Source organism: Morone saxatilis, unplaced genomic scaffold (assembly GCF_004916995.1).
Source record: "Morone saxatilis isolate NCDOM2014 unplaced genomic scaffold, NCSU_SB_2.0 Contig16, whole genome shotgun sequence".
In the NCBI taxonomy this organism is placed as follows: Eukaryota; Metazoa; Chordata; class Actinopteri; family Moronidae; genus Morone; species Morone saxatilis.
Window position 1 is genome coordinate 7413828 of NW_023339718.1, and position 20420 is coordinate 7434247.

The window sequence follows — 20420 nt, forward strand, 5'->3', positions numbered from 1 at the left end:
TTAAGCAGTCAATTTGCTATGTTACTGGTGGGTAAGCTGGTTAAAAAGATAGTTGAGAAAGATGGCTTTCTGTTATTCGTTATGCATATGAATTTATAGTAAATTATCTTCACACAAGATAATAACTTGTGATAATAACAGTCAATACTGCACTTAAAAAAGCCAATAAAATATTGATGGGTCAAGTACATACTGACCAACCAATCAATCTGTCCACCAGATGGGGTAGATTGCTTTACAAGAGTGAGGTATATTACCTTTGCTCATTGAAATCACTCCTAAAGCATTCCAGTAGCTATAGTTCCCACTGTCCATCATGATAGCCTTCTTCAAACACTGAAAAGAGGAAAATATTCTTAAAAGACAAACTCTGGGAGCAAACAAAGCAAAACGGTTGTCGTGCAGGATTCTGGGAGTTACCTGCAGGGCCTTCTCAAGGAGCAGAGATGGGGAGTTCTGGTCCCCCTCTGTTGGGCAGGTAAGTCTGGACTGGCGGTAGTAGTTGATTCCTAGATCGTACCAAAGGCTGGGGACCTCAGACATCAGCTTCAAAGCACGGACGTAACACCTTCACAAAAAAACATGCACTTAATGTTTGATAGGGGCAGACAGGGTACCAAAGGGCACCATGCAGGCCATTATGCCATTAAAGCTATTCAATGTCAGCTTTTTTGTTAAAGTCCACAGATGTTATAAATATTTGATTTGACAGAGTAGCAATGGCATATGCCTGTTTTCATACCTCTCACCGACTTTGAGTGTCTGGGCCTGGTTCAGTGCCTGGCTCTGGGTGTTGGGGTCCAAACCTGCCAGCAGGGCAGGCACTAGAACCTGGGCTCTGTTTTGCGATACAGTGCTGACTGCAGTGCAAGCATCTCCCAACAGCTTCCACAAACAGGACAGGTCTGGACGCAGCTCCACAGCTCTGATGAGCACAGAAATGTGAAAATATAGATAAATGAAATCAGAGAAACTTCCTGTGTGCAATGTAATGAGTCACAGACAAAGCCTTATTTCATTTTAAGATTTACAAATGTCTAGTCATTACCTAAAGAGGTTCTGTATGGCTTGCTGAATGAGGTCAATGGCTCCCCCATCTCTGCAGTCCTCCATTAAACTTTTTGCCAAAGACAGTTGGCATTCCCCAAGACCTGAATAACAGATAAATCTAATTAAATTTAATCTTATTAAATGCAGTTTCAGATATATGACTCAGAGATATGCAAGGAAAAGGATAACATTAAACCTAAATGAAGATCTTGGACACACAGATACAAACACTAACCTTTAAGAGCAGGAACATAGTCCTGTTGCGCTGTGATCTGCAAGTACTCAGCAACTGCCTCCTTGAACTTGCCCAGGGTCTGTTTGATAGCAGCAGCCTGGTAGACACTGTAGATGGAGGAGGGTTGAAGCTGATGGGCCTTACCAAAGGCCTTAAGAGCTGCTGTGAAGCTCCGGCGGTTTAGGTAGGCCTCACCTAAACACTCCCAACACACCCAGTCCTCGGGGTCTGCTCTCAGAGCTGCCTGCAGACTATAAACATAAATGAAATGGTCAATAATGCTCATAAACATACCAATGATAATCTAGAAAATGATAAAGACCTAATGTAACACATTTTACTGTGTGAGTTTTGAAAGTCTTACTCAGCTGTGGCTTGCTGATGCTCTCCAATCTTCAGGTAGTACAGCCCTCGTCTCATCCAAGCCCATTTAGCTGAGCCCGGAGTGGCTTTCTCAATCACTGACTGAAGTATTGCTAAGGCAGTGTCCTATGGCATATAGGAAAGAGGAAGGGGAGAATAAAAAAAGGGGAGATAGGGAAAGAGAATCATTGGGGGGGGTCAAGACAAGAGAGAGACACCTGTAAGGAAACACTGTAACAAAATGCCAACGCCACGCATGAACGACAACAAATCCACTTACCATATCGTCCTGCTCCATACTGAGATCCACTGAGGCAGCTCCAGACTCTTCATCATCGTTGTCCAACTCAAAGGCCTTCTTATAGCAGCCCCGTGCCCGGCCAAGATCCTTCACCACCTCCCGGTAATAATGTCCAAGGTAGCGGAATACACAACCGAGGTGTGGGTCTAACTTTGCAGCCTGAAATGGGAAAAATCAAGCTTTCAAACTAAGATCCTATTCAGCTATACACTTTACGTCTGGCAATAAAAAAACAGGTTGTGAAGTTTATTTGTGAACAAGTTATGTCCTTTAACACTGGTCTTTCTTACACTGGACCATCAATATTTTAGTTTTTAAAAATGAATATATAGTAAAATACAATTCCCCCTCCCACCAAAAATTTGAATAATATATAATAAAAAAGTATTAAGTACTGACCTTGAGCAAATGTGTATGGGCTTTGCTCCGGTCTTTACGGGTCTCTTCTCCCATGTCCCAGTAGAGTTGACCCAGCAAGAAATAGTATTCTGCACAGTCTGGGCTCTGGCTAGTCGCCTTTAGAAAACTAAACAGCAGAAGAACAAGAGAAAAAAGTTCACTAAGGAGAACTAAACCATTTCACAGCACATAAAAGGATAGTTTGATTTGACCAGATTAAAACACACATGCACACAAAAAGAAACCCTGAGTTTTTACCTCTCCTCTGCCAGCTGCTGCTGACCCTGGGCCAATTGTGCCAGTCCTCTCAGTACCGACCCCTGGGGCAGGTCAGGGTTAGAGGCCACCAACTCGGAGGACACCTATGAAAGACACAATAGTTTACTTTGCATCAATCGTGCTTTTTTTCTTATTTCACATTTTATTGTAAAACAATTATGTCGAGCTGTTATTATTATCCAGTTATTATCCACATTAAAGTAATAATTTACTATATAATATAATGCATCTTCACAGAGAGAAATCAGTAGGTAGAAGGTTTCCAACCTTAAGTGCTTGATCAACTTGTCCCTTGTTAAGGTATGCACGTCCTTTAAGGGCTAATAGAACTGGGTCTTTTTCAGCATCTAGGATCTAAAAGAAAAAAATTAGAAAAACAACAAGATATAGATATGATATTTACTTGGTTACAACAGCTAAACCCAGAATAAATAAAAACCCTTTAACTGCTGAATTCCTTAATAAATTACCTGTGAAAATGTCTCCAAAGCCTGGTCTGCATCCTTCTCTCCTCCATTCCTGACTAAAGCCTCCAGCTTCTGCCTAAGCAGTTTGGCCCTCAGCTCCTTGTCTCCAGAAATGCACACTGTCAGGCCTAATAGAACCAGACACACAGTGAAGTTCATTATCTGCTTCAGGGACAAAAGACAGTTGCCCTTTAAAGAAGGTGGTAAACATCCTTGTTTCATTAACAAATCCCTCTGTTGTTGTTTTCAATTGAGGTCTGATGGGACATGTTGTTCTGGACTTGCTGGATTAGTGATTGCACGCTGCTGAGAGGCCATCTGGATGACTATAGTAATATACAGCAAACTAAACATACCTTGGGAGCATGACGTAGCACTGTCTAAGTATTTCTGCATTTTAAACTGAGCTTCAGCCAGACTGCACCATCCTGTACTGGAGCTCATTTTCTTCAACCCTAATCAAACAGAAGAGACAGATTATGGGTAGTTAGCACAAAAACTTGTGCCTTTTACATTACAAACAGAATCCATTCTTTGTTGATGCACAAACTAACCTTGTGCAAGGTCCTTAATGGCATCTTTATACCTCCCTTCTCGCAGTGCTTTGGTGCCCAGACCCAAGTGACTTAATCCACTGTTAGGGTCCAGATCCAGGAGCCGGGAGAAACAGCTGACTGCACACTCATTCTGAACACCTTCAAATACAAATGTAACATGTATTAAGAGTGGGACTGAATACCTGAAGGTGAAGTTTTATTGCATTCTGTGACATAAGCAAGACAACAGTATCATACCTGTTTTGAGGTAGTGAGAACAAAGGACTTCAAGAGGATAACTTTGTTTGGGATAGAGGGACAGCATGGACTCACATGCCTTTTTCATTTTGGCTTCTTCTTGTGGCAGCTACAGTAAGGGGAGATGTGTGATGAGCAGCTGATTATGAAAATACCTGTACAGGGCCAAATATGAAGTGGCCAACTACTTTTGATGAACATGACAACGTTGTAAATGTCCCTGAATTTCTGTGGTGGTGACACAGACAAGTGCACTTACTTTAGAAAGACATTTGATATAGTCCGTTGAGACCTTTTTGTGGTCCTCTCCTGGTACAGGATGCATGAGAACCATGGACTTCTCAAATGCTGTGATTAACTGATGACCACAAACAAACAACAATTATCAAAGGGCAGATGGCGTAGAGATTCATGCACTCAAAACAGCATTAAGAAGAATATTATGTTTGTTAGTCAGTGGGAGATATGTAAGCTTCTGACTTCCACTGGGTAAGACAACCCCGCTGTAAGTTCTGACTATGTGTGTCGCTGAGTTAAAGACCACATTTGGGGAAATCGTACATGCTGTCGCGTTTCATTGTCTTGGTCTTCCTCATTAAGGCAGTCTGAGAGGAGTTGGGTCATCTGTTGCCATAGCTGCAGCAACTCTTTCTTGTCCACAGCCTCTTCCTCCTTCAGCTGAAGGAACTGCAGCCAAAGCTTTGCCAACTATGTGAAAACAAACAAATGCATTCGAATGTGTGAAAGGAAGACAAAACTGCATGTTTTCCATTGAACACACGTGCCTTTAAATCACATACCTTTAAATATTCTTTGTCAGACTGATAGCTCTCTGACAGCTTTTTGATCATCTCATAACATTTATTTTTGTCAGAGCTGTTAATGGAGAACATAAAGAGAATCAGTAACATCACAAATAGCAAGCAAAAGCATCACAACTTCCTTTGAAAATGTAGGAAACTGTTTTTTTCCCCCCATACATTACCTTGCATACAGCTCAACAAGCTTCTGATAGACTGTAGGTAGCTCAACTTTGAAATCCCACTGATCAGTCTTCTCGTAGAGATTTGCCAAGCCCTAAAACAAAAAAGCATACACTTGACACTGTTTAACACATTTTAAAGGACTGTGCCACTCATCAGTGGCATCCAGGTGGAAATGAATTAGGTTCATTTCAGCTTAAGACATATAAAATATCATTAATGAATTTCTCTCAGTGTAAGAAATGCAAAATGTTGTTTGTATCAGCCCAGTTGGACCTACAAGCACTGAACACTACAGTTCCCCACCTTACCTGCCATGCCAGTAGCTGCTCGGGCTCCAGCTCCACAGCCTTTTTGTAAGCTGTCTGAGCCTGATCTGGTTGGTCGAGCTCACTGGCTGCCAAGCCGATGAACACCCATGCATTATAATTGTTCTTCTCAAGTTTCAAAACAGCCTAAAAGCACATTTAAGAGAGAAAAGTCAGCTATACAACATATCTGTTAGCCTCACTCAGTACCCAGACTGCCTGGAATAGATGCACATCAACACAGCAGAGACCTCATGTAAATATGTCACATTTCTGAGTGTCTGAATCTGCGATGCTTTACCTTGCAGTGTTTGAGAGCCTCTTTGAACTCCTTGTTTTTTATGGCCTCTCTGGCACTTTTCAGTGCTGTTTTCACTTCTTTGCTAGACATCTTGTAAAGACCTGAGTGACAGAAAGAGACATTGTCACATTACGAGTCCAAATTAACAGCTGTAAGCCACACAGCTAGTTCATCTCGCAACACACAAAGCAGTCGTATGAATGAATGATGAGCTAACACTATTTATCTGACCTAGAGTTAGCTGGAGCTTGTATTAACTGTTAGCAGTGCTGGCTAACTAAATGCAGCTTAGCATGTTAGCTGTGAGCTTGTCAGAGCTTCTAAACTAATTTATCTTAGAATGAAAAACTGGTTTCAAACCTTAATTGAAACACAAGATGTTCTTTATTCAGTTGGCTGAGGTGTTATCCAGAATTATTTTGCTAATGAGAACAAAACTTAAGTCGACCCATTGTTGACAACTTGCTCGCCTGTTGGGTGACACGGAAGTGAAGTAGCCACACCTGCTCTGAATTTTCAAAATAAAATCACTTGCAGTTTGGTCCACTTGAGTGTGTGCAGGTATAATTAAGAATAACAAACAAACAAGCAATAAATAAACAAGTGAACAACATATTTATTGATTTTTAAGGAATGAATGTATTGGACTGTTTGAGGGTAACTAAGAAACTGTTTATTTTCTTTTTGAAAATCAAAATCGATCAAAAGAATGTCAGAAAAAATGAATGAATTAAGAAATGAATAATGGAAATAATTTATTATACTTGTACATGACTATAGTATACATGTCATGGTCATGTTACATGTAATTCCCACTGAAAGTCTGTGTATCAGAGATGTGACAGTATGAGTATAAGTGAAGATTTAATCAAATGGTGAGCGTAGGACATTAAAAAAAGCATACTCTGAGATTATCCATCCATTAAAACTATTACAGATCCATAGAGCCACCATTCCAAGTTCAAGTCTGAGTCCAGCTCATTTAAAACACAGACACCTTTAAGTTAACCATCCTTATAACCATAAAACAATATCACAAAGAGCCATAGAGCCATTTGTCAATAGCTCTCTCATTGGCTAATGCATCTTTTTGCCAATCCACATGCCACCTGAGGTTAGCAATGACCTGGCTGTAGTTTCCCTCCAAACTGTGGCGCCAGGCACCAAATGCTTCTTTATTGTAGAGGTGGACAGCTGTAGAGACTTTTGGATAGTCTACAATACTACGCAATAGCTTGTCCAGATGTGCCCGCACATCTGGGAATTTGATAACTACGTTATGAAGTTCCTCCTTGTCCAGTGTTACGTCTGCAAAACACAGAGAATACAGAAAATCAAGAAGAGTCAGAGCATTGTGATTGATTTTTTTCTTCTTGAAACTATATGAGGGTTGAGTGACTGAAGTTTACTTTTAGCTAGGAACTCACCAAAAAGCTGGGGAGGGACACTCAGGCCATCAGCATAGGCAATATATTTCCACCGGCCACTTCTCAGCATGTATGTAGAGGTATTGACATTACAACCATGATATTCACTCAGAACCCAGTCTGGATGTCGTTTCTTGGAAAAAATGTTGGCCTTGGACAGCAGAGGAAGGAGCGAGTGGCCACTGAGAATACCTCCTGCCGAAATACCAGCAATGTCTGCAAAACAGACAAAGTGTGTTACACAAGTGTGATCAAGTCAAAATACTAAAATCAAAATGTACTATTCCTTTTATTCTATCCCTTTCAACAGACATTTGATTTATAATCTTTAATAGACATTTTAATCCTATGTTTTCTGTCTACTTCCTTACCCAGCACAGTAGGATAGAGATCAACCAAAGACACAAGCTGGTTGACTTGCAGGCCAGACGTCAGCCCAGGCCCCATGATCAGCAGGGGGACATGGGAGCTGCCTTCAAACATTGACATCTTGTAGAACTGCCGGTGCTCCATTGCTAGCTCTCCGTGGTCAGCCGTAAAGATCACAACAGTGTTGTTAAGCTGGCCAGTCTCCCTCAGAGCTGAAATCACCTGGCCTGGTGACACAGAGGGTGTGGGAGACACAGAGTAAGCATTGAGCTGCTGTGACAGGGTAAAATGGTGGTAAAATAGACTTTAATATGCATTTAATATTTTAACTTTGGGTGTGAAAGTAAATGAAGAAAATATACTGAATATGGGCAATACAGAGAAATTCTTCTTCTGTTTATCTTGTGCGGAATGTTTTTTTTAATAAAAGCCTAATTGCTAACCTGGGGCACAGAAAAATAGTATTATTTATATGACACTTTTATATCATTGTACCTATACAAAGAAAATTACCTTTATTTATTTAAGGACGTTTCACTGACTCATTCAAGACAATGTAGCCAAATTTTCTAACAGGCTGCACTGAATCAACAGTAATACTGCTACAGATATTCAGTGTAAATTGGATATATTAGTATTTCTGATCAAATGTAGCTACATGCAGTTGACTGCTATGCCACGCCTTGTTTTATAGCCAGTGGTATGTTGGCTGTGCTGCAAACATTGTCACAGAAACTCTCTCTCTACAGCTACTTTACTTCAGTACTTATTTTTGTCCATGTTGGGATCCTGTTTTTTTTAGGATTTATGAACCTTAACAAAGAAACTGCTCCTTGCAGGTTTGTCTGCTTCATTAGTTATCTTGCAAGAGAGTTCAGTTTGAACTTGAGTCGTCTTTGTGGGTCCAAAAGACCAGGGTTAAGCTCAAAGTTAGCTGTCAAACCCACCACCTCCTAGTGATAGAGACTGCTCCCTGGTGAAATACTGCTGTCAACTAACCCAGCATGGCATCTGCTTCGGCACACATGGCATAATAGAAGGCCCTTATGCTTTTGACTTCCTCCTCTGTGAAAACACCACTGCAGTTTTTGGTGAAGGTAGAGTAGTAGTCAACCGGGTGCATGGCCGCCATAGGCAGCCATTTAGGAATTGTGATGAGCTCAGAAGACACCTGTGTGTAAAATAAGAACTTAAAATTACATAGTGATGATTTATATAAAACATACAATGTAATTTTGCAATAATGGAGGGAAAACATTCTAGAAACAGGCAAAGAAATGGCATGCCTTTCCCAGCCAGTATGGTGAGGTGAGGAAGGTGGATCCTCCAGCAGTGGGCCCCAAGGATTCAGTTTTATAGGGGTGAGGTAAATTGAGGCCAAGGTAAAGAGCGAAGGGCTGGTGTGAGGATGCAGCTGTCTGTTGAATCCACTGTGTAGCCTTGTCTGTGTTTTCCCAGTCTTTTCTCATGACCCTTACTGTTGACATGTTCCCAGCAAGTTGCGTAACAGGTCGGCCCTCCTGGCGCAGGAGGAACTGAACATCGCGTGTCCAGGCCTCAACTCGATTACTGCAGAAGTTGCAGAAACACACAAATACCAACAAGATGCAAGCAGAGACACAAAAACTGGGAAGTGGAAAAAAACATGTTAGGACAGAAAGATGATTTACAGTGTTCTGGAAAATAGCTGCCCACATACACAGTTACTTATCTGTGTGTATATACCAGTATGTATGTGTTATACTGACTTTAGTTTGGTAAATAGGAACAAGAAAAGGTTTGTAAAGGTGTTGTCTTATCCGAAATACAGGCTCAACTCTCTACACAACCCTGACAGCATCTGCCTACCTGACAGAGTGACTCCCTGAGGTGTAGTCCAGCTTGCCCATCATCTTGGTAAGATATCCATTTGCCTCCAGCAAATCCATCCATGTTGTTGCATTAGCATCCAGGCACTTGTAGTTGTTCCATGACTGAGTGAGGTGAACAAACTGACCGCTCCACATGGCTGAGAACAAAGATTAAACCCACTAAAATACATTTAATATTCCACATTTATTACCATTTTCATTACCACAATATCTTTCTTTTTTATAAAGGTTGTTTGCCTTTTTATTGCTCAAGATTGACAGGAAATGGGAGAGAGAGAGGGAATGACACGCAGCAAAGAGCCACAGGTCGGACTCAAATCCATGGCCGCTGCTCCAAGAGGACTCAGTCTCAATACATGGGGCACCAGCTTTACCATTTGAGCTACCAGGGTGCCCGCCACAATATCTTTTTAGTTACAATTTAAGAGAAAGCCCAGAGCCTTTGGGTAACTTACCTGCTCTTGAGGGGCAGCAGATGGGTGAGTTGGTGTAAGCATTGAGGAATGTGGTACCAAGCTCCCTGAGGTAGTTTACATATGGCAGCTGCACAACTTTGCTGCCGGGATCAAATGTCAATCGCCCATCCTGGAGAAAGAGGAAAACCGATATTTAGATTGACATACATAGTCAAACAAAGATTAAACATGAAAAATTTCATGAAGCATTTCTGTATAGTGCTTAATCCTGACCTCTACTGATGCTTCAGTCTATGGTTATAAACAAAAACTACTACTATTGTATACAGTAGTAAAGCACTGTAGTGTAACATACTTACAAATGCATCACTCATCACCATCACAATGTTGGGTCTAGTTCCATTTTGGCACAAACTTGGACCATAAAGTTGAAACAGGAAAACCAAAGCCAACACTTTTTTCATGACAGCGTTTCACCCTCTTCACGTCTGGTGATACACTGATGTAAAAAAAGAAGATATTTGTGTAGACAGGATGGGACTCATCAGAGAAAACATTCAAATGCTCCTCTTTTGACTGCGAGTGATGGTTACTTTCGCGATTGAGGAACTTGGTATAAACATCCCGGTTACGCTTTCAAAATAAGAGTTTATATATATAAATTAATTTAAAATAAGGCAGTCCACCTGTACGAACTGAATATATATATTTTTAATGGGAAAAATAGAGCTTAATTTAAAAATTTACACATATTACCATTGCCACCAATCATTTAAAAAAAATGTATCAGAGAAAAAAAGCTTAACAGGGGTACATTTTTTAAAACATGTAATGACAAACTGGAAACTGTAGAGGGCAGCATTCATCTTTTAACAAACCATCTGTGCTGCACAGTTTTGTTGAGCTGGCGCTGTCATGATCACAAGTATATGTAACTGTGTGTGAGAAACCAAATATTTAGTTAGGATCATAAGTGCTGAAATCAAATAGCCCCTCATATGACACGACTGCATCTGAGGCACTTTTTTAAATTATATGAGGTAACCTGAAATATGATTCCTAATTAATTGGTTATAATTTATTTTAATGATGGGTTTTAATCAAACACCATACAATTTTAATCAGATGTCATCCAATACCGTTGATGTTTGCTGCATGCTACCGCGGACCTCCACAGACACAGCTATTATACACACACTTCCTGTAACTTATATGCTCATTATCGGCTAATTGTATTGCTGGATTGGTGTGGTACCTTGTAAACAGTCACAATGGATCAGAATTGAAAGGGTTGTTATGCAGTCATGAAGTGCTTGTTGAAAGCAATGCACATGAGTTACAGTGCTGTTCAACAGGTGATACTGCAGCTCCCTGTAGAGGACTTAATGGCCACCAGGTGGCGTTTTGAGCCTCAGAGTTGTTTTTCTGCTCAACACAATGAGAAATCCCACCCCCCATATGTGCATGGCTCATTTTAATCTTAACACAAAAACAACATATGCGATAGATGAACGTATAGGAAGCGTTTCTGTAAGTCTGCTCGCCCTCCCCCCTTCAATCGTAGGCCTACATGAATGTATCCAGCAGTTCTGCATGGTCTCTGCTGTAGGCATCAAGCGAGATACAGCTGTTATTTTCTGTTTATTGCACATGGATGTGGAGGTTGTAGTGAGCCGGGATATATGTGAGAACATATCTATAGATACAGAATGAATGTGCAGACATTGTGCCTGGAAATAAGGCTGGAAGCTGTGTTAAAAAGATCCTGAGGTGAAGTACTATCCACTACTATACTATACTATATAATCAAATATTACAAAGAGTGGAAATGTGTATTTTCTAGTTCAATCAGCAAACATATCCCTTACATCTCTCTTGAACTACAAGTCTGGAAACAAGTTGGGGTGAGACATTTTAGGTAGATGTACAGTGTTCATGTATTTTAAACACATAAAGGCTAATATGTCACAATAGAATAGATCACCCAATTACCTGTAAAGTTTTATAAAACTACCGTGGAGAACATTTCTTTGTACAGTCTTTCAGCTGTTTGGCCAAACTTGTCATCTGGCTCAGTGCCACACTTCGCTGCCTTGTTCCAGAAGGCGGAAGGAGGGGGCAGTGAAGCCCTGCGCATGCGCCCAAGGTTGTTTTTCACACAGCCCTTCCCCTTAAAGTGAGCTGAGCTACGGGGGTTTCCTTGTCTTTGACTGGAGACCAAGTAGGAGAGAGGCGGACGATAACAGCATCCTTTGCTGTTATTCAGCCATCACACATCTCAATGAACTGCTCGCAAAGACACCACTGATCGTGCCTACTGCTCAGTGCAGGGCAGAGATACTGATCAGTGTCTAAAAACTGCATCTCTTTTTCTTATGAGATTATTTTTTCATAGACTCTTTTTTTTAAACTTCAAGGTCTCTGTAGCCTCTCTCTTTCCACCATGGTGCTAGGAAAGGTAAAGAGCTTCACAGTAAGCTACGACTGTCTCAATGACAGCAATGTTCCCGTTTTCTCCAGCGGGGACAGCGTCTCAGGGAGGGTGATCATCGAAGTCACGGGAGAAATCCGTGTGAAATCTCTCAAAATCCACGCAAAAGGATTTGCAAAAGTTCGTTGGACTGAATCGAGAAATGCTGGATCCAACACTGCCTACACGCAGAACTACACAGAAGAAGTGGAATATCTGAATCACAAAGATATTTTAATTGGGCACGAAAGAGGTAAGAGAGTGTGGTTTTATTTTTATTTTATTTTTTTTTAAGTAGAAGTTTTAGAGGAACTGATGCTCTTTGTGCTGGTTGGGGATCAGGTTCACTGGAGGATGGGGATGCTGTTGTCCTGAATGTCACAAACTGTCATAGTAACGGAATAATATTCACATTATAGAGATGGATAACTTGCATATCGTTGCTTCTTTTTGTGCTGGTGTTTGTATAAATGTGTTTTTATGACATTGGCTAGATACAGCTCCATCTTTACTTGTTTGTGTCAAGGTGTCGGAATGAATGACAGCAGCTCGGGCAACTGTGTTTTTCATAGTATTTCAAGTGTAAAACGAGAATTATACTCCGTTTTTAAGACACGGGCCGATAGCCTGATAACTTACGGTGGTGTATCTGCGGCTTTGTTAGACATTTTCAACGAAGAAACGCATCATATTGGGTGTTTCTTTGTAGCTTTTCTTAAGTTTCCACCCATTGTTCAAAGCGGTTCAATCCTGTTCAGAAAACTGGAGTCGGAGAGGGCGGGGCGACGCGCATGCCCCTCCCTCGCCCGCGCCTGATTGGCTGAGGTGCTCATGTGTGGCCAATGACATCATTATCTTGCAGAGAGTGACACAAAATCCTGCAACTTTTTAATCAAGTAAACAGCTGCAAAACAGGACCAGTCGATGGAAGTAGCCGTAGTTTGGTTTCAAATGCATTAAAAGCTGCACTGGAGCTGCAAAGCTGATGCCTTGTTTCAGTTGAATGTATCCACAAATCTGCACAAAAGGCCTATGTGTTTTTCTGTAATACAATATGACGTTCAATTAGGTTTTATGGTCAGCAGCTTTGTGGTTGAGCCCTACTGTTATGTCCCAACACAAATTGTGTCACTTTATCCACAGACTGGTTGATGCTGTTCAGAGTGAATCACCACCTTGAGTCTGTGCTTGCATATGAGTGTCCTTTATAGTGGTTTGGTTTTTTAGCTTTTCGCCCTTTTGCTCTTTATCATTAAGTGAATAGATAGTTTGTGGTCCAGTCTGCAGCAGCCTGTTTGTAGCAGGTGAACTGGGTTTGGCCAGACGTCATTGCGCTGGTCAGTCATGATTGGAAGGCGAATAGTACAGCAAATTGTTCATTATCAGCCGGAAAAAAAGGTTTAAATTGAGAAGAGACGTTGTCGCAATAAAGCGCCGTTGGCCAACAATGGTGCTTGAGCAAAAGCTACATTACATCCGCTCTTTGTGCCACATTTCCCGTGACGCTGAAGTTGGGTAAATACGGAGGAAAACTGCGGTGGTTGGGGCTTGTAGTAGTAGGCTGCGGTGTCGCACAGTGAATGCGTAATGAGAGCAGAGCGGCTGTGGGAAGCTGCTCGCACCGGTTTAGGCCGGTCTCCTCCTGCTGGAGTCTGCCGTCTGACTGACAGCTCCGCACTTGTTTACCACACTGCTGCTGCCTGCTGGGGGAGGGAGTGCTGAGCTGGCAGAAGCACACCCGGCCGCTCTGTCGACCCAGCTCTTCAAAATGCACTCTTCATGTTTTTTTTGGTTTTTTTTTTTAATGAAAAATTCAGTTTTACTCAATTACAAGCAGTTTGTCGATGTTGAAGTATCCCCTCCTCCCTCTTTAAAAACGAGAGAATCTTTTTTGATTTGATTCCAGAGATTAACAGAAAACAAATTTGCCCTTGTTAGTGTAGTGAGAGAGCTTTATCTAGGTTACTGGATACGATTTTCTAGTTTCCCCATATAGCCTACATTTCCTCATCATAGCTTATGTATTTGCCATCATATATGCAAATGGAGTCTAGTTCTTTGTCCATACAAAAGCACAGTCTTGCACTCGAGTTAGTTTCTGGCACCTCAAACAATTAACTTCTTTGGTGTGCTCTAAATATTATTCTCTCAATACATTAATTATAGACAGATATGATAGTAAAACCCCTTAATTCTCTTTTGTCTCCCCCACCCTGTGTTTTTGATATGACTTTCAGATGCCTTCGTAGAGCATTTTACCCAGGTATGGTATACATGTGTTTGGAATATTGTCCTCCTTGTTTTTCAGACGATGACAACTCTGAGGAAGGACTCACCACTATCCATTCAGGAAGACATGAGTATGCATTCAGCCTCGAGCTTCCACAGACGTAAGTGTCTTAACGTGCTGGAATAAGAGATTAAACATCAGTACCAGCATTATTTAGCTGTAGCAAAAGTGAGCTTTTGACAGTCAATATAACCCCTTTCTCCTCTTTTTCCTTATTCTTCTTTCCTGTAGACCTCTGGCTACCTCTTTCGAAGGGAAGCATGGCAGTGTTCGCTATTGGGTGAAGGCAGAACTCCACAGGCCATGGCTCCTGCCCATGAAGACCAAGAAGGAATTTACAGTCTTTGAGCACATTGACATCAACACTCCATTATTGCTGGTAAGCTCCTTTGAAGCAGTCTTTGGTGCCATTCAATTGACTGAGGCATTGTACAAATGGAAAGATGGATATCAAATGAGTGTCAAAGTGAAAAAAGGGTTCTAGTTGTGTCTGAATACCCACTATATAGCAGGAACAGGGGTAGGGTTGTGGTGGGGAATATGAATATATAATGAGCTAATGCTTCTGTTTTCTTTTTTCTTCAGTCACCACAGGCCGGCACGAAAGACAAGACACTTTGCTGTTGGTTCTGCACCTCAGGTCCTATTTCCCTAAGTGCCAAAATTGAAAGGAAGGGATACACCCCAGGTGAGAATAAGTTAATGATTAATAATGCAACTGATAACCTTGTTAGTCATCTATTAACTAGATAAGTTAATGGGAGTATCACACTCTGCAGATCACTGCATTGACTAGTAATTACACACTGGATAAAAAGATGATTACCATTGATAGAAATGTAGAGACAATTTAATGAACCTCTCCTCTACCCTCCGAAACTTTGCAGGAGAGTCGATCCAGATCTTTGCAGAGATTGAGAACTGCTCATCCCGCATGGTGGTGCCAAAGGCAGCCATCTACCAGACCCAGACCTTCTACGCCAAAGGGAAGATGAAGGAGGTCAAGCAGCTAGTGGCCAACCTGCGGGGAGAGTCTCTGTCCTCGGGCAAAACGGAGACCTGGAGCGGCAAGATGCTGAAGATCCCACCTGTCTCACCCTCCATCCTGGACTGCAGCATTATCAGAGTGGAGTACTCCCTCATGGTGAGTAAATACTTTTTGTATTTGGGACACTCCCCAACATGCCTTGCCTCTGTGTCACTGGCATAGACTCATACGGGTTTCATTACAGTCTCCTCTTGTCCTTATTATCACAGTTACTCAGCACCATTATCAGTACAGAATCAATATTTCCTAGTAAGCCAGTAACTCTCCTGGTAAAGAGCCTGGCTGACTCAGCTCTGCATTGGCAAATCTGGGCCTTGGATTGCACCAGGTGTTCTCTCCACACATGCTGCTAAGAGCATTATCCCAGAATATCTTTGGTAACACCTGCCTTGAGGGTGCTTATAACCTCTTTACCTTGCGAACAGACAGGCACCAGCTGAGGGCTCTACCTTGCATAAGTAATTGACCTCAAGACATTGACCCACATATTGTGGGTCGACCCATTTAGCCCCGACTAACATAGTTTTATCTGATAGAGGATTAAAAAGCTGTTTCATTTCATTCTGAATGCTCAGCTCCAGAGACCATGTTTTTTTTACACTGCTGCACATTGTTTTTACACCTCCAGAATGACTTGCATATACTAACCTAATGTGATGTCCTCATTTCTGTGCTCAGGTATACGTGGACATACCTGGGGCGATAAACCTGTCCTTGAATCTGCCCCTGGTCATCGGAACCATCCCTCTCCACCCCTTTGGTTCCCGCACCTCCAGCGTCAGCAGCCAGTGCAGTATGAGCTGGCTGGGCATGGGACTGCCTGAGAGGCCTGAAGGTAGGTTGGATCTCATGATCATGGTTTATATTTATGACTCTATTCTGAGTATAATTTCCTAAAACGCTAACATGTGGCTTGCTCTTCTTCTGTAGCTCCTCCAAGCTATGCAGAAATTGTGACAGAAGAGCAGAGGCAGAGCAGTCTGGATGTGCCAGCAGCCCGTGAGGAGCTGGACGGACCTCTCTTCGCCTACATTCACGAGTTCCGCTTCCAGCCTCCTCCTCTGTACTCTGAGGTAAACACCAAATAAGATAGAGCAAATCATTTGTCTATTTATTTTTCTATTACAGACTAAATTAAATAATCTATGTGTTTCATTAAATGACTCCTCTTGTTCTGTTCTCTTCCCCACTCCAGATCGATCCTAACCCAGATCATGCCAGCCGTACAGAGGAGCGCAGGCTTGATGCCTGTCCATCACGCTGAAGGGTATTCTGAAATTCCCCCTGACTGACTTGGGGAACTCCAAAGGAACCCGCTTGCAAGGCTCAGCTTTGTTTATTTTTCTCCAGCAACAACGTTCACGCAACGCTGTTGACAACAAGAGAAAAGTATCCAACCAACCAAGACTTGGACACATACCAACAGTTGAGTTGGGTTGGACAAATCTGTTCCTGCCTTCCCTCAGTGAGAGAAACAGGAGTCACTAGTTTGGGGTATAACTTCCTTCCTGTGTCAGCCTGCTGAGGGTTGGATATGTACAGATGAACACATATTCAGTCTGTATGAAAAAAAAAACACCCCACTAGTAGCAAGAGCCCTGGTGGTCGTATTGACAATGATGAGAAAGAATCATCAAGGCTCAGCCTGCCAAGCTCCTCTTTAACCCTCGATTCTTCTGTACTCATGGCACATAAGGACATGGCTCCTCACACAAAGGGCAGGACTAATCATGTCCAGACTCCAGCAGAATCACCTAAAGAAAATGGGATGAAGAGAGAAAAATAACAACAACCACCATAATCTGTATGAATGAAAGCATTCAGCGGCAGTGGTCAACCACAGAGCAAAGACTAGGTCCTCCTGCCTCATTTGGGATTTTGTTTTGCACATTTTATTCTTTACTTGAGTTGTGTGGCTCTGTTTAATAAGAAAAAAAAATCACTAATAGTTTGGTTTCAGCCTGGTAATGTGCCAGACTAAGAATATGAGACTGCAGGCTTAACTTTTAAGACTTTCATCTGCATAACTTTGAGCAACGCTGAGAACAGGATTTGATTTTGGAAAAAAGACTGAAAAGGACAAGAACAATGCACTGAATTTGTTTAAGCTGTTTAAGAATTTTCTTTTTCCCCATATGACATTTCCTCAGTGACTTATAACAACTAGACTGGACTTTTACTACAACTGCAGCACACTATCTCCATCTGGAAGCTCTTTAAGATGTTGCCTCCTCAGCTTGGATCCAAGTGTGGCTTCCCTCCTCTTTTAGTTTAATTCTGTTGATCTGTTTTTGGTATTTAGCTCCAATCGTAGAAAAGCTTTTAACCTTTTTTTGTGTTGAGGTTGCTCTGGATTTGGATTAGGAGGGTTGCAGACCTACATTTGCCACTCAAACTGTAGTTGAAGAAAAAAGTGTGAGTCTGTGTGTGAGTGTGTGTTTGAGAGGGTGGTACATTGTGGAGGGACTCGCCTCACCCTAATTGCCTGCAGCCCCTCTACTCCTGATCTCAGGGCAAGCCAGGCTTGCATAACTGCCCAAAAAAAGCACTGTCTCAGGTGGTCTTCTCACTTGCCAAACAGTTGGGGGAAAAAAAGAGAAAAAAATGTAATAGGTTTTAAATTGCACTGTTAAAAATAATAATGAGTTTTTTTTAACTACCAAAACAAGAGAATAGACCTGCAGCAAAGAAAGGCAGCTTTCTGAGATGAATCACATTCCCTTTTTGTCCTGCTGCACTTGCCCAGTTCATCCAGTAACAGTTAGATTTTCCCAGACCAGTGAAGCCAGAATGCTAGATATAAAAAAGAGAAGGAAACAGGGGAATGACACTGCTTCTGTATTAAAGGAGCAAACCCAGCACAAATGAAAAGCTGGGGACATTGCTAAACTTCTGTTAAGACTGGTCAGAACAAGTAGTAGTAGGTTGATATGAGTAATACATTGGTTTTCTAACTCATTCAACACAAAAGACCAGCTACAACAGAGGTTTGACATAGTCAAGAAAAAGAAAAGCAGCACTTTTTTGATAAGAAAAAAAAAAAAAAAAAGCATTCAATGGTGAAGGTCTGGAGAATAACCATTTGGTACTAACCACGTTATATTAGAGGATTTTTCAGTAAAGCAGTGTTGTGTAGGACGTTATTGCATTATTTAATTTTTTAAAGATTAGTGACTTTTTCTAAGTTTACATTTTAAACGTAGCTGACACCAGTTTGTATGTGTTGTGCGTGTGTGTGTGTGTGCACGCTCTTATCGAGATCCAGCGGCAACTAAATATACAGCTTCTGACAGTAATCGACAAACTGCAGATTATTAAAGTGATCTTATCTTAGTGGCCTTGACACAGAAAAGACCTGATCATGACTCTCATTTTTCAGCGTCTATGTTAACTCTTGTTCTCCTTTTACTATGTTTGTTCACATCTGTATGTTTTTAGACCTTTCCATGTTTATTCAAAAGGACAAAAAGGGAAGAGGGGGAAAAAAAAAAGAAGCAAGTGTTTTAAAAAAAATTACATCCTGGACAGGCCTCTTGATTGTGTTATTTTTCCGAAGCTGATGAGGGTTGACTTTTTTATTTTTTCTCCATGTATTTCTGGGCATTGGTTTAGTTTGCTTGCTAGTTTAACAAGTACCCTTCCTGAGTTAGTTTCCCTGACCTCTACAATCCCCCTCAGGCCTGGGGGTGGCAGCTGTTGATCAGTACCCATCCCCCCTCGAGAAACATTTAGGTAACATGGGATAGCAGACAAACTGCTCCTTATACTGTTCTATCCTGTTCTATTTGTTTGCAGTTCTTTGTTTGGATTTTACTTAGGGAAAGAGTATCAAGCTACATGGTAATGAATAAGCTTACATATTTGTTTCAGGTTGGTCAGTTCCATAGTCCATTTGCTTGGGCCTCAGAGTAGTCCAGTGTCAAAACTAAGCTAAACTCCTGACCTAATAAAGGCAGGAACTGAAATGTTAAAGAACCTGGGAGACGGGATCTGAAACATTTTAGAAACAAAGTGCAATATCACTCACTGAATTTTCCTCATTCTCCATTTGTATGTTTGTTTTTATCTTTTTTTTTTGTCTGTTAATCATGACGATGTATAGATATTCTATGAATATACTATGTTCTGAATGATTTAACCTTTTGTCTAGTTCTTCCTTTTGATTTAAATAAACTTTTTGTTCTAAATTACAATGGAGTGTCGGTCAATTTGTTTGTGCAAGATTGAACACAAGTGCACCATATACACTACACGCTTTCACATATTAATAAATGCATTTGATTTAGTGAAGAGAATTACTTTTAACATTGGCCTTTATTTTGTCTGAGCACCAATCTTTCGACCGAATTTCAACAAAACATCTCTTCAACTGAAAAGCAAACAGTTAAAATGACGCTGCAAATGATTAATCATTACCCATCGCTTAACCCTGATAGAAACCTATTTTATGTGGGTCATGACAGCTTCAGATTAGAAGCACACAGGTTGCCACTCTGCTGGACACAGATTATCCTCTAAAACTAGTACAACACTGCCCCTAGAGGTGGTTTGAAAACTGCACCTGGCCATGCTGGCAGAAAGCTGGATGATAGTAAAGCCCTAAGACTTATACTAAAGACTATCATAATAAGTGGTAGGACATCACCAATTCATAGGAAAATACACCATACTTACATTTAAAGATTGTTTTTAGGGCATGTGTCAGGCAGTCAACCTAAATATCTTTTAATGTCCCAAAAAGTGACACAGATTTCTTCCTCTTTTAAATCTTTTTGTACATGTCCAAACTGGTCTTTACTGACCAAAGTTTCCAGGGGTTAACTGGGGATTCCTCAGGGCAGAAGAGGAAAAGCAAAGACAGAGAGAAAAGCTGCACTTTCCTCTTTGCTTAAGTGCCACTTATGTGAATTATGTGACTGCGTCAGGTCTGAGTGATTCGGAGTGCCAAATAATTTACTCAGAGTCTTCTTGCCTTATATTATAGGCTCATTTGTTTTATTGATAGAGCAATTAAATAATGTTAATGTCCCTCAGATTAGATATTTTCAT

The 20420-nt window shown here is 41.2% G+C and overlaps 3 protein-coding genes across 4 annotated transcripts in view; 1 reads left to right on the forward strand and 2 right to left on the reverse strand.

Moving 5' to 3' along the window:
- Nucleotides 1-5983, reverse strand: part of ttc37 (tetratricopeptide repeat domain 37) — a 14130-nt gene extending 8147 nt beyond the window's left edge. The window contains exons 1-21 of the mRNA XM_035658328.1: nucleotides 5841-5983; nucleotides 5481-5581; nucleotides 5183-5326; nucleotides 4874-4965; nucleotides 4689-4764; nucleotides 4450-4596; nucleotides 4148-4246; nucleotides 3889-3997; nucleotides 3649-3789; nucleotides 3451-3549; nucleotides 3098-3222; nucleotides 2895-2981; nucleotides 2607-2710; nucleotides 2349-2475; nucleotides 1929-2108; nucleotides 1650-1774; nucleotides 1286-1536; nucleotides 1049-1151; nucleotides 743-925; nucleotides 421-568; nucleotides 258-336 (exon numbers count right to left, since the gene is read on the reverse strand). Of these exons, the coding sequence (XP_035514221.1) occupies nucleotides 258-336; nucleotides 421-568; nucleotides 743-925; nucleotides 1049-1151; nucleotides 1286-1536; nucleotides 1650-1774; nucleotides 1929-2108; nucleotides 2349-2475; nucleotides 2607-2710; nucleotides 2895-2981; nucleotides 3098-3222; nucleotides 3451-3549; nucleotides 3649-3789; nucleotides 3889-3997; nucleotides 4148-4246; nucleotides 4450-4596; nucleotides 4689-4764; nucleotides 4874-4965; nucleotides 5183-5326; nucleotides 5481-5570 (2509 nt within the window). The 5' untranslated portion in view covers nucleotides 5571-5581; nucleotides 5841-5983. The remainder of the gene's footprint in view (nucleotides 1-257; nucleotides 337-420; nucleotides 569-742; nucleotides 926-1048; nucleotides 1152-1285; nucleotides 1537-1649; nucleotides 1775-1928; nucleotides 2109-2348; nucleotides 2476-2606; nucleotides 2711-2894; nucleotides 2982-3097; nucleotides 3223-3450; nucleotides 3550-3648; nucleotides 3790-3888; nucleotides 3998-4147; nucleotides 4247-4449; nucleotides 4597-4688; nucleotides 4765-4873; nucleotides 4966-5182; nucleotides 5327-5480; nucleotides 5582-5840) is intronic.
- Nucleotides 5984-6110: 127 nt separating this feature from the next.
- On the reverse strand, nucleotides 6111-10158 carry arsk (arylsulfatase family, member K). Its single transcript, XM_035659293.1, has 8 exons — nucleotides 9923-10158; nucleotides 9603-9732; nucleotides 9125-9284; nucleotides 8563-8845; nucleotides 8276-8447; nucleotides 7279-7503; nucleotides 6908-7123; nucleotides 6111-6788 (listed from the first exon to the last, which is right to left on the reverse strand). The coding sequence occupies exons 1-8, from the start codon at nucleotides 10025-10027 to the stop codon at nucleotides 6514-6516; spliced, it is 1566 nt and encodes a 521-aa protein (XP_035515186.1). The 5' UTR covers nucleotides 10028-10158; the 3' UTR covers nucleotides 6111-6513.
- A 1597-nt stretch (nucleotides 10159-11755) lies between these two features.
- arrdc3a (arrestin domain containing 3a) lies at nucleotides 11756-19564 on the forward strand. Of its 2 annotated transcripts, none has more exons than XM_035657751.1 (8): nucleotides 11756-12286; nucleotides 14342-14423; nucleotides 14555-14702; nucleotides 14909-15011; nucleotides 15211-15467; nucleotides 16050-16206; nucleotides 16302-16444; nucleotides 16567-19564. In XM_035657751.1, exons 1-8 carry the CDS (start codon nucleotides 12007-12009, stop codon nucleotides 16633-16635), a joined length of 1239 nt encoding a protein of 412 aa, XP_035513644.1. In that variant the 5' UTR covers nucleotides 11756-12006; the 3' UTR covers nucleotides 16636-19564. The 2 variants fall into 2 exon arrangements, with proteins under 2 accessions (XP_035513644.1, XP_035513645.1); XM_035657752.1 differs by having other exon boundaries at nucleotides 12146-12286; nucleotides 14271-14423.
- The last annotated feature ends 856 nt before the right edge of the window (nucleotides 19565-20420 follow it).

Excerpts from the sequence above, each read along its gene's own strand:
- arsk (XM_035659293.1), bottom strand. The coding sequence starts at position 10,027 with ATGAAAAAAGTGTTGGCTTTGGTTTTCCTGTTTCAACTTTATGGTCCA. Across the intron at positions 9,285-9,602 it reads CTGCTGCCCCTCAAGAGCAG|CCATGTGGAGCGGTCAGTTT; the intron begins GTAAGTTACCCA and ends CTTTGTTCTCAG. Across the intron at positions 7,504-8,275 it reads CGAAGCAGATGCCATGCTGG|GCCAGGTGATTTCAGCTCTG; the intron begins GTTAGTTGACAG and ends CTGTGTCACCAG.
- arrdc3a (XM_035657751.1), top strand. The coding sequence starts at position 12,007 with ATGGTGCTAGGAAAGGTAAAGAGCTTCACAGTAAGCTACGACTGTCTC. Across the intron at positions 14,703-14,908 it reads TCAACACTCCATTATTGCTG|TCACCACAGGCCGGCACGAA; the intron begins GTAAGCTCCTTT and ends TTTTTTCTTCAG. Across the intron at positions 15,012-15,210 it reads AAGGAAGGGATACACCCCAG|GAGAGTCGATCCAGATCTTT; the intron begins GTGAGAATAAGT and ends GAAACTTTGCAG.